Here is a 14,412-nt window from a genome sequence, read left to right as displayed (position 1 = left end):
AATGAACGATAAGAGCATTTTACAACTGCCTTATAACTGTGATGAACTTGCACTTCATCGCCAGACCCCCAGGTGGCGCTGTTTGGGGAGCATGGAAATGTTCTATTTACTTCCGGTTTGGTTGGGTTCAGGATCACACGTGTGTTGACAACCGGACCCTGTTCATGGCTAGTGTATACATTTCATTTAAATCTGTTTCCAAACCGATAGTTTCAAAGCGGATATAATATTAGTCCTACACCATGGGGCCGGTAAGTTATTGCACATCTAAGTCATGATAAAAAGGAATGGTTACCCGTGAAAATGGGTTTTTATGATTCTATCATTTAGAGTATGTACTGTTGATATCTTTCTATAGACGATCTAAATATGCTTTGTGCGTACGAGCATCACATTCCTTGACACTATGCTGAATATTAGCGCATTGTGCTTACGTCTAAAGTTAAACTACTTAAGGTTATTGCCCGTTCAGGTCATTAGCTAGATCTCTATCCAGCATCACTGCAACGTGTTGTGTCTGTGTTTCTCGTTCGCTCCCCAAGCCGAAGTCAAAGAAAAGGAAGCCGACCTTTCGGCGTCTTCTGAAGACCAGCAGTGTGAAACTCGAAAACAAGACGAAGAACCGTCGGTTCAAAGCGGAGAACACCGACAAGAAACACCGCAAAGAGCAAAGGAAGTTGAGGAATGCGCTCAAGGATTCCGTCTCACGGGCTCCACGGCCGCTGGAGGTCTACAAGAAGAGGCCGGGTGAGCGGGGGCTGGAGGGTGAATGTGTTGGCAGGTTCACATACAAACTCACCGTTGAAGTATATATTAATAAATGTGTCAATGTGTGACGACAGAGGAGGAGTTGGAAGATGAAGATGAGGAGTTTCTGGAGAGCCTTCCTATAGACATGATGGAGGATGAAGACCTGGAGCAGATCAAAGCCTTGGCCCGAAAGGCATCCTTCGTTACCAGGGACCTGTCGTCAAGGTAACGCTTGACAACCCCCCCTCACCCCTCTTCTTATTTTGTCAGTGCATCGAGTGGTGGGAGTTGAGCTAAGAGATACACCTTAATGGATAAACATGATCAGTTGACAGGCATTTGACTGTACTGTCTGGGACAAAATTGGGAAAATATCATGGGCTAGTGCAGAAACTGTATATGGCCTACTTCAGTTTCTCCTCCCCACGTTACATTTACTCTTTGGATTCTGAACCCTTTTCAGCGGTTGTGCTGCTGGGTGGTTGCTCGGCAATGGTTTAACGCGGGGTTGTTTGGTCTGGCAGCGAGCCGATCCACAGCAAGAAGAGGAAGGGGGAACAGAGCGCGGAGAGCTACGAGAAACATCCCAGGAAGATGAGGAAGGAGGAGCAGAAGGAGGTCATCCACCTGCTGCCCATCAAAGACAAGAGCAGGATCATACCGCAGAGCATGGAGAAGCCAGGTGAGAGGAGGTCCAGTGCTGGTTGGGTTACCAGGTGGTTGGTTGTTAGTATCCGCTCGGTGACTCCTCTGTGAAATCTGTTGCTCAGTCTTGGTCGTATCATTTCACTGGCAGATCTACTAGATATCTGTGATCAGATCATGTGTGCAGTTACTGATCGTAAAGAGAACACTGAGTCATAGTAACTACAGTAAAACCCCAAAAACACCCGTATAACCCTGGCTTCACGGATATGAAACTGCATTCCACATTCTTCCTTTTTAACCAAATGAAAAGCAAATGACCAGATAATATGAAATGACACAATTTGACGACGATAACCCTCCTCTATCCTAAACTGTTGTATTTTCTCGTGTGTGTCGAAGTGTTGTGGCAAGTGTTGATTGGGCGAGACTTTTCTCCCTCTTTGTGTTTTCATTTTTAGTTGAAAAAAAAGTGGAAGACGAGGAAGACTACGATGAGGACGCTGAACTATCAGAAAACGGTATGTACTCCTAGTGGACTTTATGGAGTTTGTGTTAAGGAGACTCCTAACACAAACATAGGAACAATGCACTCATACAATGCTGTATCAAGTATTACTTATTATTATTAAGTATTACCAATACTGCCAAAGAGTACCTACGTACGTATGCACATTTCATGTGCATGAAAATAATCTAAGTCTGTATCACTGAGGTGACCCCTGGTGATTATTATTAATGGCTGCAATGTGACCTTCCCACCAGAGGAGGAGCTGGAAGAGGCCGTACCACTGACAGCGGAGGAGCGTGAGACGCTCAGAGCCAAGAAACTGACGGAGAAGAAGCTTTGTATCGCTATGCTGGGGTCGGCCATCATCTCAGACCCTAACAACAATGTAAAGTTCACCTTTTTTTTTTTCTCAGTCTCACAACAGCAAATTGATGCAGTAGTTTCCCCGAGTAACCATCCCCCATATTTGACCAAATATGTTGGGCATTTAAGCAATTGATTTAATTGAATCCCTTTTTTTTTAATCCAGTCAAAAACACATTCATAAAGCACAATGAACTTGAGTCCATGACCCCTAATGTTGGCTGTAACCATGGCGTCGCTGCACCCGTGTTCAGATCAAGAAGCTGAAGGAGCTGCGTGCCATGCTGATGGAGCCGGACTCGTTGGTGGCGGTCACGGTGCGTAAGCTGGTGATGGTGTCGCTCGTGGAGATCTTCAAGGACATCGTTCCCGCCTTCCGGATCCGACCCCTCACCGAGGAGGAGAAGAACGCTAAGGTAACGCCCACCTCTACATTCACTCACTTATAAAGTACTTTGCCTAATAGTGTTTTCATTTAAAGAAGTTGTTTTCCATCACTGATGAGCTTAAATGAGTGGGAACCCAGTATCTGAATCATGTGACTATAATGTATGTGTTCTGGTCTCCAGGTGAAAAGGGAAACCCAGCAGTTGAGGGAGTTTGAGGAGGGTCTGGTCAGTCAGTACAAGTTCTACCTGGAGAACCTGGAGCAAACCATCAAAGGTGTGTACCTGGTTGACTTGCAATTTCAGAGCCAGAAGCTAGACTCTGTTCCGATTGTAAACCGTGTCATTCTGTTTCTGTCTCTCTCGCTCCCTCTTCCTCAAACTCTCTTCACTATGTCTCTCTGTCTTCCTCCCTCTCTCTGTCCTTTCTTTCTTACTCTCTTCCCATTTCTGACTCTGTCTCGTCTCCCTCTCTCCCTCTATCTCTGCCCTCTCATCCCCCTCTTCCCCTCTCTGACTTTGTCTCTCGGTCTCTATTCTCTCATCCCCCCTTCCCCTCTCTGACTCCGTCTCCCTGTCTCTCTGTCTCTCCCGTCCCGTCCGGCTCCAGACTGGAAGCAGAAGAAGCTGAAGCGCTCCCAGGCGGTGGCCCTGCAGGCGTACCGTGGCCTGGCCGAGGTGGCCATCCGCTGCGTGTGTGAGCTGCTGGTGGCGCTGCCGCACTTCAACTTCCACAACAACATCATCGTCATGCTGGTGCCGCTGATGAACGACTCGTCCAGGAAGGTGTGTGTGTGTGTGTGTGTGTGTGTGTGTGTGTGTGTGTGTGTGTGTGTGTGTGTGTGTGTGTGTGTGTGTGTGTGTGTGTGTGTGTGTGTGTGTGTGTGTGTGTGTGTGTGTGTGTGTGTCCTGATGCATCGTTATATTTAATAATTTAGAAGGGTGATGTTAGTTTTATAGGATATAATATTGTCTTTAATGTTGTGCCATGGTCAAATATTCCATGTTTTGTTATTGATACCTTGGTTATCACTCAATAAAAAGTGATCACTTTTCGTTGTGGTTCTTGTATGATTTACGATGTGTTTACCGCCCAGGTGTCGGACATGTGCTGCGAGGCCATGAAGACGCTGTTCCGGGAGGACCGGCTGGGCTACGCCTCTCTGGGGGCCGTCAAGGTCCTCTCAGGGATGATCAAGGGCCGCCACTTCAACGTCAGGCCAGAGGTGAGCAGGGAGAGCAGCCACACCCGTAGCCAATGATGGTTCATGTGGTTTCATAGTTTCTAAGGCTGAAAATTACTATACTTGGGGAGAACCAACTCACAAACCAAAACAGATTTTTATTTCTTTATTTTTGGGGGGGTGAATCAAGTTCACTCACCCACTGAGTGGGAGGGGGTTTGGGAGTGTCGATAGTTAGATGATTTTAAACAAAGAGAGGTTAGGTACGGCCTGGCCAGCGTTTTTATTTGTAGAATGTAATTTATTGGATGTGATTTTATTGGCAACATTATTGAAATCACTATTGATCAGCAGTGACTACAGATATGGCCAGGTAATGTTAAGCTATGAGCGAGATGAAATGATGCACATTGCGATTTTAAATCCTGCCTGGATTTACCCAGATACTGATCCAACAAATTAGATTTCAAGGGCATTATTCTATTACCTGATGTGCCAGATGCTTACACAGAACCATCTGGAACGTTGTCCTTAGTTTGGAAAAGGGCAGGTACTTTCAAAAAATACTTGGCATGTGATTGGATGAACCATATGTCCATTACATTGGTCAGGTAGTTCCTCCTAGGATGCTGATTGGTCCAAACCACTGTGGTTCAGCCACAAGTGTAAAACTTGAAGTCAGGCCAGAATGATTCTCGCTTGATCCCGATAACGCAAATCCAGTGGCCTTGCAAGGTACGTTCTCTATACTTTGTCCTCAACCACTCCATGTCTCCACCCCACTCAGCTGCTGAAGACCCTGATGTGGCTGAGGATCAGGGAGGTGGACCTGAAGAGAGACACGGACGAAACCGCGCCGAAGAAGAGGTTCATGAACAACAAGGAGAAGAGAAAGAGCCTCTCCAGGATGCAGAGGAAGGTGTGTGTTTGTTGTGTGTCTGTTGTGTGAGCTATATGATGTTCAAGCATTGTTTGTGTATATTTATCACGGTGTATGTATATTTGCATATTTTGGGAAAAATGTTGACAGAGTGTGTGCGTGTTGTGACCCCAGTGGAAGAAAGCCGAGGAGAAGTTGGAGAAGGAGCTGCTGGAGGCTGAGGCTTCAGAAAACAAAGACAAGAAGATCAAACTGGTAGGCTGCTCAGCCTGCTGCTAACACACGGTTACACCGCAGTTAAACCGTTTCCTTGCCTTTTTCCACATGAGCGATTTTAGGGAGAATAAATCCAATATATTTTGAGCAAAAAGTTGAGTAAAATATGATTTTAAAAAAATAAATAAAAAAAATGCATCAAATGCACATTTAGATGTCTTCAGTTCCTGTTTTACTGCTGCTCATCTGACTCCATACAGATGTTTGGCTATGCTAACGGGATAGAGCGTCAGTCCATCCGTTTCTGAGGGACGTAGTTCAACAACGTCTAACAATAAGATCTGTTTCCCTATTGGCTAACCGCTTGGTCGGTTCCTTTTTCCTCCAAACCCCTTGATGCCCATATATATAATGTTAACCGTTTCTCTCCTCTCTCCCCCAGCACACAGAGACTCTCGACATTGTTTTCCTCATCTACTTCAGGATCCTCAAGAAGGCCCAGAAGTCTGTGCTGCTTCCCGCTGTTCTGGAGGGACTGGCCAAGTAAGACACACATATGCTTTAACATCCCATGTACACACACACACAAACAGCCAACATGCTATGTGCTATGCACACAAAGAGAACTAATCGCAATCGTTTGCATATATGTCCATTTCATGAGGCTGCATTTCTCTTTAGATTTGCTCATCTGATCAATTTGGAGTTTTTTGACGACCTGCTGAATGTTCTGCAGAACCTCATCCGATCAGGGGTGAGTGTATCCCAGCACTGCATTCCCCAGTCAGTATTCATGGGGTCGATCAGCTCCGTAACCGTTTTGGCTGATGTGATTGTCACTCTGTAGGATCTGACCAATCGAGAGAGCCTCCACTGCATACAGACCGCCTTCAACATCCTCTCTGGACAAGGTCAGTGTCCGATGTTTAACAGGATTTCAAGTAATAACGTTTTGATTTGGATATAACTGTCGCTAGCTTTGAGGCGATATTGTACAAATTTGTTTTTGGTTCAATGGTTGAAATGCAAAAGATTCTGCCATCAACAAAGTTGAATGCATGTTTTTTCTACCAAGCAAAAGCTAGAAGTGAGATTACGTCGCCATTTTCTCCTGTTTGGCGTCTCTCTTCCTATGAAACTCTTTTCCAACCGCGGTAATCCATTATTTTTTTACATTTCTTTCTTAGGGGACGTCCTCAACATCGACCCGCTGAAGTTCTACACTCATCTGTACAAAACCCTCATCAGTCTCCACGCAGGTGACTTAGAGTCAGACCAGTTAAAACGGCTGCATTAACTGTATTATGTATCTGTATTCACATCCGTAACACTCTCTCTCGCTCTCTCAGGGGCGCCGAATGATGACATCCTCATCGTGCTGCAGTGCCTGGACGTGATGCTGACCAAGCGCAGGAAGCAGGTGTCCCTGCAGAGGGCGATGGCGTTCGTCAAGCGGCTGTGCACGCTAAGTATGCACGTGCTGCCCAACGCCAGCATAGGCATCATGGCCGCTAGCCGCGCCGTCTTTCACGTGAGTTCTAGAACTTCTGGGGGGCCTTCTTAGCCTTGCTGTTGCCAGACCAAGGTCAATTTTAGATTGCACGTTGGTCTGGGGAGGTTGCTGTCCTTTTCTTCAGCACAAGAGGCATGATCAACGGGCCTAGTTCAACTGACTCTGTACGCAATTGGCTGCTTGCCGTCGCTTCCCTGTCATCATTGTGTTAAACCAGCCAATAGCGCACCAGGGTGATTGGCAAAGTGATTGGCTTGGTGATTGGCTCCTGCAAAAACGTATCGGAAGCAGAAAGAAATGTATTGCTCTTCTCCAGACCCTTCTGCTGGGCAAATTCAAATCGCCGGCAGAATGGGCTGGGGGTACCCAGTCTAGGACCTTCTCCCTCTTGTGATTGGTTAGGGAACGTGTTCTGGAACTTTGGGTTTGAGCTGCCTTTTTTTCTTCCCTCTGTTAAATCTGTGCTAGGTTTGTTTTTCACTGCAGTCTTGGCTTTCGTGGGAAAACGTGATTTACTTCCACCATTTTTTCCACAGACTTAGAATTAGTGTTGGAGTAAACATCTTTTGGTGGATTGAACTGTGGGGTGTTTTAATTCTTTAGACAATCATGACTTCCAATGCTCTCAAAGGTTATGGCTGTAGTGAAGCAGGTTTAGCGATTTTAATTAGAAAACTACACTGGTCTGTTTTCGAGCTTTCATAGACGGCTGGTTGATTAAAGTGTTCCTTTCATCCCTAATCGATGGATGAAATCTGTGCAGGCCTTCCCGAAGTGTGACCTGCTCCTGGACAATGACGGCCAGGGCAGCGGGTTGTACCTCCCCGAGCTGGACGAACCAGAGTACTGCAACCCCCAGAACACAAGCCTGTGGGAACTACACACACTAATGGTAGGTCACCACACACACACACACACACACACACACACACACACACACACACACACACACACACACACACACACACACACACACACACACACACACACACACTGTTGCATGCCCACAAACAATCTGTAACACTGTCAATGGTGAAATAAGAAATATTTACTGACGTGTGTGTGTGTGAGAAGTTGTTCAAGCAATGTTTGTATGTTTAACTGTGTATATATATATATATATATATTTGTACATTTATATACGGTATATATGCGGTAGAACAATGTGCACAGAAAGTATAAGTATACATTGTGACCCCAGTGGAAGACTGGCTGTGTGTGTTTTATGTGTTGTTTAATGGCTCTGTTTTTATGTGTTCCAGCGTCATTACCAGCCCATTGTGAGGAAGTTTGCAGCCCATCTCAGCCATGGGGCCCCCAGCGACGGGTCCGGAGCCCTTGGTGTGAACCTCAGCAGGAGGTACTCACTCACTCACTCACTCACTCACTCACTCACTCACTCACGGAACCAAAACATTACGTCACCTGCTAATTATAACAACATTGTCACAACAACCATTTACACTTTTAAACCAAAACACTGTAGTGGTTAAGGGTTTTCAACTCCCATTGGAAGGTAACTTGAGTTATCCCACATGTCCACAGTCTACCTGTAGGCATCCTTGAGCAATATGCCCTAACCCCTACTTGCTCCTTAAATGACATGCATATGACCTTACTGTGAGTTGCTTTGGATAAAAGCACTGGCTAAATGCTGTGCTTCCTGCCCAGATCACCCGGGCAGCTGTTTGCAGACTACAGTTTCAGAGACATGACCTTTAACCCTCCCGTGGGCGCGCCCACTACCAAGAAAAGGGTAAGATGCAAATGTCAGCTTCAGTCTCTCATTCATTTAAAAGAGACTCAGGTGTCCCTCCCTCGTGCTGTCTTTTTCTCTCCCTAAAAACAAATATTGGTCTTGTGTTTTTCATCTCCTGTGATGACCTGTGGCCCTGGTTACGTGCACAACTTTCCATCTTTAATTTATAATATGAAATAAAAGTAACCTCAAAAAGGGACTACATCATGGATGTATTCAGGCTTTGGTCTCGTATGGTCGCCCTCTATGGGCCTGAAAACTAGTGCGCCCTCTAGTGGCTGAAAGTCAAGCAGTGCTACATGAGACTGATTCTTTGGAGGTTTTCTGCATCACAGGATCACTTCACAATAGGACATTGCTTGTTGGACCAAGAGCTGAAGAAACAGGTGGACAGAGTTCTGACTGTGCCTGACGAGGAGGACGACACCTTACTGGACTTCTCTCAAGCCTTGACACAGACCTCAACGTAACGAGCACCGTACACACACGCACACACATCTGCACATACACACGATCACACACGCATACGTCGACTAAACCACAGCAGTATAGCCGGAGAAGACGCGCATGGCAAAGATGGATTACCATAGTGTTTGGATGTCTTCAGCTCAACTGCCCAATAAAGAACTCAAGAAATTTCTGTTTTTATGATTCCTGATCCTGTAAACAAATATAGTTGTCAAATAAAAGAGTTTTCCTATGAACTGAATTTGTATTGTCTCAAATTTTGTTTAAAAATGAGTTGCCATCATAAGGCTTGGTCCTTGCTTAACATGTTTATTTGAGGTTGTAGTGCATCAGTTATTACAAAATAAATCGTGTTAGGGATGGAGACCTAGGTATAGAATTTGTAACTCAAGAATCCTTAAGTAAAAATCTACTATCAAGTATAGGGCAGGGTTTTAGTGATCCTGTGTCAACCATGACCAATGGTGCAGCGAACATTTGTTTATTTCATAGACCCACATAAACTCTGCATTGAATGTCGACCCGTTGATGCATAGGTGAATGTTGCCGCCATGTTGAAGAGGCCTGTAAACACGTACAAGCAAATAGTAAAGTAAGAAAGATTACTTTACAGCATTTTCATTTGTCAACCGATTTCCATGAGTCATTTTGTTGTCTGTTAATAATTCTCAAAATTATAGTGCTATTTATCCAGAACAACCGTAGCTCCCCCGTTTACTTGTATTTGTTTACAGGCCAGTCTGCCTCTCCAATATGGCTGCCACGTTGACTCACGATCCAAATCTCAATGCCAAGTCTGTGTCTTTGTATACATGTCTAATGGGCCAGACCATAGCCAGACCAGGCTGTACCACCAGCAACCATTAAATTTATACTTGAGTAGGAGGCAGCTGGCTGACATCTCAAACAGCCGTCAACATCACTGAGATGCACCATACATCACTTGTTAACCACACTAATAGGCATTAGGTTAATGAACAGCCTGTGTTGATGCCAAATTCAGTCTGAGGCCAAGGGTTTCTTCCCAAAGTACACCACCGCAGACCAGACTTGGGTTCTCTGAATTGCCGAGTTACAAGGCTGAATATTCATACGGCCGGCAGACTAAACAAGGCGAACATTTATAAATAGCTTTTTGTTTGTCTTAGCGTGGAAAGAGTTCAATGAAAGGAAAATACACGTTGACAGGCTCACACCCACTTCTCCCACATCATGACGGCCAACCTGGCCTTCACGGCGACGGCAACAAGCCGGCAAGTTTTCATGTCATTTTCATGTCATTCGACTGCGTATGAAAACGCACTGACAGCCACAGATGTCTTTTACAAGCTATATATTTACGTGCCACGATATGTGTTTGCCAAAAGAGTTAGGCAAACGCGTACACGGTGTCAACATGCGCTACTCTCGTACAATCTGACCCCCAAATGGTAGCCCCCCAACATGTATGAACACACGTCTCTGTGGAGCCAGAGAACACTACCCCCAGACGGATGGCTATGGACGAAACTACACCGGCCTATTGAACTACTTTTCAATTTGGAATCAGTTATTTGCAAGAGTCGCTGATACCTAGTTGTTTACATCCATGAGTTGAACTCCAAACATGGCCGCTCTTCTGGCCTCACTTAAACATTAGTTAATAATATCATTTAACAAAAATACTTTCTTGTGCCCATTTTGAACTTAGCCCATGGTTTGATTACCTGGCCCGGTACTGTCCTTTAACAATAATGAGAGCGGCTGTGTTTGGGGTACTGCGCTCAAACCATGGACGTAGAAAACAAAGGATTTATTGGTCAAAACCGACGAGGTGACACAAGAAGTTTTCACATGTTTTATATGGAGTGCAGGAAGCCCACATTGGTCCTCCCTGATTGGCTGTTCGCTCATTTACTTTTTCAATTTTCTTTCCTCTACTCAAATGATATTTGACTTAAAAACCTCTAACCATCAGGTAGCATGTTCTCTCCACTGCATGCGTTGGATGAGGTTCCAGACTTCAATGAGAAAAATGGAATCACAATGCAAATCTAAGTTCTAGTAATTAAAATTCAACCTACTGTCCAAGCAGTAGGCTGTCTACTTCCAAGCCCAGCAAAACTTGGCTCCTCACGTTCCTACATTCTCTGAGTTGATATTCAAGTTGAACATTACCATACTGGAAATAAACATTCAGTCTGAAATGATGTGATACATCCTAATTACGGTTGTTAAATGGAAATCATAGCGGGAGATTTAATCTGATAATCCTATTAAGAATGACATGCGCAATTTAAATGATCAATCTGGATTATTAAATATGAATGTGCCACAGCACAGCTGTATTGCTGCAGGAAGTCAAGTTGCTCAATGATTCAATAAAATTAATGAAATAATCATAGTCGTAATTAGCCTTTCCCTGCAATAATCAGCGAGCCAGAGGTTTAAATACATAGTCTGTGTCTGTGGCCCCGTGCCCCTCCTTTTCCCCTCTGTGTCCATCTCTGCTTCAAAAGCCGATGTGGTGACAGGGTAAACAGGAAGACAGATAAGAAGGAGAGAGAGAGCGAGCGAGAGACAGAGAGAAAGAGAGTCCCTCAGACAGCTGAAAGACGGGGGAGATAGAGACACATCGTCACGTCGTCATCGCCCCCACATCAAAGGCTCCGGTGCCGAATGCGACGAAGCCGGCTGTAAAAATGCGGATGAGATTGACTTTATCCAAACGCCCTCCCCAAGGCGTTGTCTAGACCCTAGGGAGGCCTTTGTCCCGGGCTAATGGGACATTATGGGTTCGCCAGCAGAGGGCGGGGGGGGGGGTGCAAAGTGAGCACCTGGAGTCCCGCTGGGGTCCATGCTGGGGTCCATTCAGTCTTGTTAAATACCTACACCACCTAAGAAAAATAACCAACACCCTTCACCACCACCTCACCAACTCGGCCCCTTCTTTTTTTATCAGGGGCCACAAGGCCCCTCATAGGGAGTTCAGGCACAGCTGAGCAAATCCACCGCCTTCAAAGCTGAGTTGTCTGAGGTTTAAGGCAAGCAGATCAGAAACACGAGCGAGAGATTCGGGGAAAACGCTGCAAATACACAGATAAAAAAAGCCCATAACAATAATCACTTTAAAAAACACCTTTCAAAGGCTCTTATTCTCCCTCTGTTCATCTTCAATTATTTATCTCGCCTTGTGTCTTATTTCTCTTTTGGTTCCTCCCGCGCTGTATTTCTCTCTGTCTGTATCCAGCCCGCACTTTGTCTGTTTGGCAGGTTGAACACTTAAGTGTATGTAAGGTCTCTCGTTCCTCCGTCTTTGATGTTTTGGTAATGTATACCCTAGCCTTTAAGTTCCCACACAGGCTCACAACTATACAACCCTCCACCATACACACACACACACACACACAACATAGCCTGCATACACATATACAAACACACACGCACTCTCACACACACACGCACACACACACACACACACAACCAGAGATGATGTGTACCGGAGAAAATTGGGTGAGACAGATGACCATGAACTACAGTGTGTTTCAGTTTTCTGGCTGACCAATAATGCACAATGTCGTACAAACATAGAGATTTAAATTCCATGTTTAGATTTTAGTCTTTGTTGTTCTATAATCCTGAGTTCACTCCTGTTCCCGTTCCGTTGCTGTTTACTCTGGTCCGTCACCTCGCTCCTCTTTTCCTGGTCTGTTCTCGTCCCCAGTGTTTACATTCTACCTGTCGGTTGATTGATGGTTGCTATGACGACCTGGCCATCAGTCACACCTGGCCGACTGCAGAGCGGGTATCGGGTTCTGTGTTTCCAAGTGGTCTGTCTTTGTGTCGCGCTATCTGTGTAAATACGGACCTGAGGGGTCTCACTCAGTCACCTGAGTACTGGGCTCTTTAATTACGCTGTTGATGCGGCAGACGATCGGTGGCCCTCATAAAGGCAAAGCGGAGGGAAAGAAGGTTAGAAATCCAACTGAAATATAAACTTGAGACTTCCTAAGTTTAGGTTGACTTTAGGCATGTTATTGAGTATAGATTTAGAACCGTGCACATCCATATATTTATAAATCCATTCGCCTATCCAGCCCCCCATTCTTTTCATCCATCTATTCGTCATCCGTCCATCATCCATCTATCTATCGAGCCAACAAATCACCAATCCATGCATTCACCCATCCATACATCAATCAATTTGATCCATTATCCCACCCATCATTTCATCCTTTCACCCATCCATCCAACCCCCCATCATCCATCCATCCATTTACTCATCCATTCACCCACATGTTCGGCTGACTGAACTGTGTCGAAGGCATCACTGCCTTCCCGGCAGTCAGAGCGCTACGATGCCAGAGAGCGCTCAACGCCTTCATGTTTCCCCCCAGAGAAGCATTTCTGATTGAGCAGAAAGCCATGCCGTGTGGCTTCAAAACCAAATCTCCCACCGCAGAGTTAAGTGGCAGCACAGTGTTGAGAGGGTAATTGGCGAATTGTGTCCAAGTGTACCCAATAATTTCAGCGTTGTAACCATAAGTATGAGGCTGAATGACGGTGGACAGACCACACCGCTCATCCCGTTGGCTCCCCCTGGGTTCCTCAAGAGACTAACCTTTTGTTTTCTTGGTCCAACATTGCAGGAATAGCCATGCATAGTGAAGAAAAGGGTGCTAAACTTGTGCTGCCTCAGCAGAAATGTGGTTGAGCACATGGGGGGGGGGGGAGATTTATGTCAGACTGCTTAAGTGTTAGAGTCAGACCAAAGTATGGGACCAAAAAGCATTTTTCTGTGCCAAAACGTTTTCTTTTCATTGCTATTTAAATAACTTTCTCCACCCAAATTATTTTTGGACCAATTTTCGGCCATTCCCGTATTAGCCAGAACTTCTGCCTGGTAATTCTTTTAAAGATGGCCAGGCCTGGTCAAGTAGTTTTGTTTAATGCGCAGACTATTCATGCAGTGACACACTAATGTTCACTGCTGTCACAGATTAGATCTCAGCCACCATAAGGTATTCTTACATATTTGACTTTAACACGCATAAGGAGAGACATTGACAAGACTTCAACAAGTTGGTTGAAATATCTCATTTTATATCTCACTTTTGAGGGAATGCAGCAGGTGTACATATTCTGAGCACACAACCACCGGGGTTGAGGTGTGGTGAAGATAAACCATAGCTATATCCATATGGTAGCAGTGTGAATACATCCTGATCTCAAGTTCACGTTCTCTTTCTTTCTGCAGTTCAATCTGGCCTCGGTCCAATTGAAAGAAAAAAAAAATTGGAAATTCTAGAACCATTCAACGCTCTCTTCTATCCGAATGCGACTAAAAAGCAGAAACATGGACATACAGGGGTAAGGATCTGGAGTTAGGATCCAGATGTAATTCTGCTTTTATTCAGATGTTATTCTGGGGTAAGGATCCATATGTAATTCTGGGGTAAGGATCCAGTTGTAATTCTGGAGTAAGGATCCAGATGTAATTCTGTGGAAAGGATCCAGATGTTATTCTGAGTTAAGGATTCAGATGTAATTCTGGGGTAAGGATCTAGATGTAATTCTGGAGTAAGGATCCAGATGTAATTCTGTGGAAATGATCCAGATGTTATTCTGAGTTAAGGATTCAGATGTAATTCTGGGGTAAGGATCTAGATGTAATTCTGTGTGTGGAGGCACTTTGCTCCTAGAAATGGCTTAGAAAGGAGTGGGCAATTTTCCCCAAAAAGAAACAATGAAGGAATTC

The 14,412-nt window shown here is 45.0% G+C and overlaps 1 protein-coding gene across 1 annotated transcript; it reads left to right on the top strand.

The window, feature by feature from the left end:
• The first annotated feature begins 125 nt into the window (after nucleotides 1-125).
• noc3l (NOC3-like DNA replication regulator) lies at nucleotides 126-8,898 on the top strand. The gene is made up of 21 exons (XM_084485985.1): nucleotides 126-251; nucleotides 543-747; nucleotides 843-975; nucleotides 1,275-1,432; nucleotides 1,857-1,916; nucleotides 2,161-2,291; nucleotides 2,524-2,685; nucleotides 2,839-2,932; nucleotides 3,266-3,441; nucleotides 3,753-3,881; nucleotides 4,627-4,758; nucleotides 4,894-4,974; nucleotides 5,378-5,478; nucleotides 5,617-5,689; nucleotides 5,783-5,846; nucleotides 6,123-6,194; nucleotides 6,285-6,466; nucleotides 7,212-7,340; nucleotides 7,711-7,808; nucleotides 8,120-8,204; nucleotides 8,543-8,898. The coding sequence occupies exons 1-21, from the start codon at nucleotides 243-245 to the stop codon at nucleotides 8,675-8,677; spliced, it is 2,409 nt and encodes an 802-aa protein (XP_084342111.1). The 5' UTR covers nucleotides 126-242; the 3' UTR covers nucleotides 8,678-8,898.
• The last annotated feature ends 5,514 nt before the right edge of the window (nucleotides 8,899-14,412 follow it).

Source organism: Micromesistius poutassou (assembly GCF_964030765.1).
Source record: "Micromesistius poutassou genome assembly, chromosome: 21".
Classification (NCBI taxonomy): domain Eukaryota; kingdom Metazoa; phylum Chordata; class Actinopteri; order Gadiformes; family Gadidae; genus Micromesistius; species Micromesistius poutassou.
Note: the sequence above shows the minus strand (reverse complement) of the source record. Positions and strands in the feature narration are given on the sequence as shown.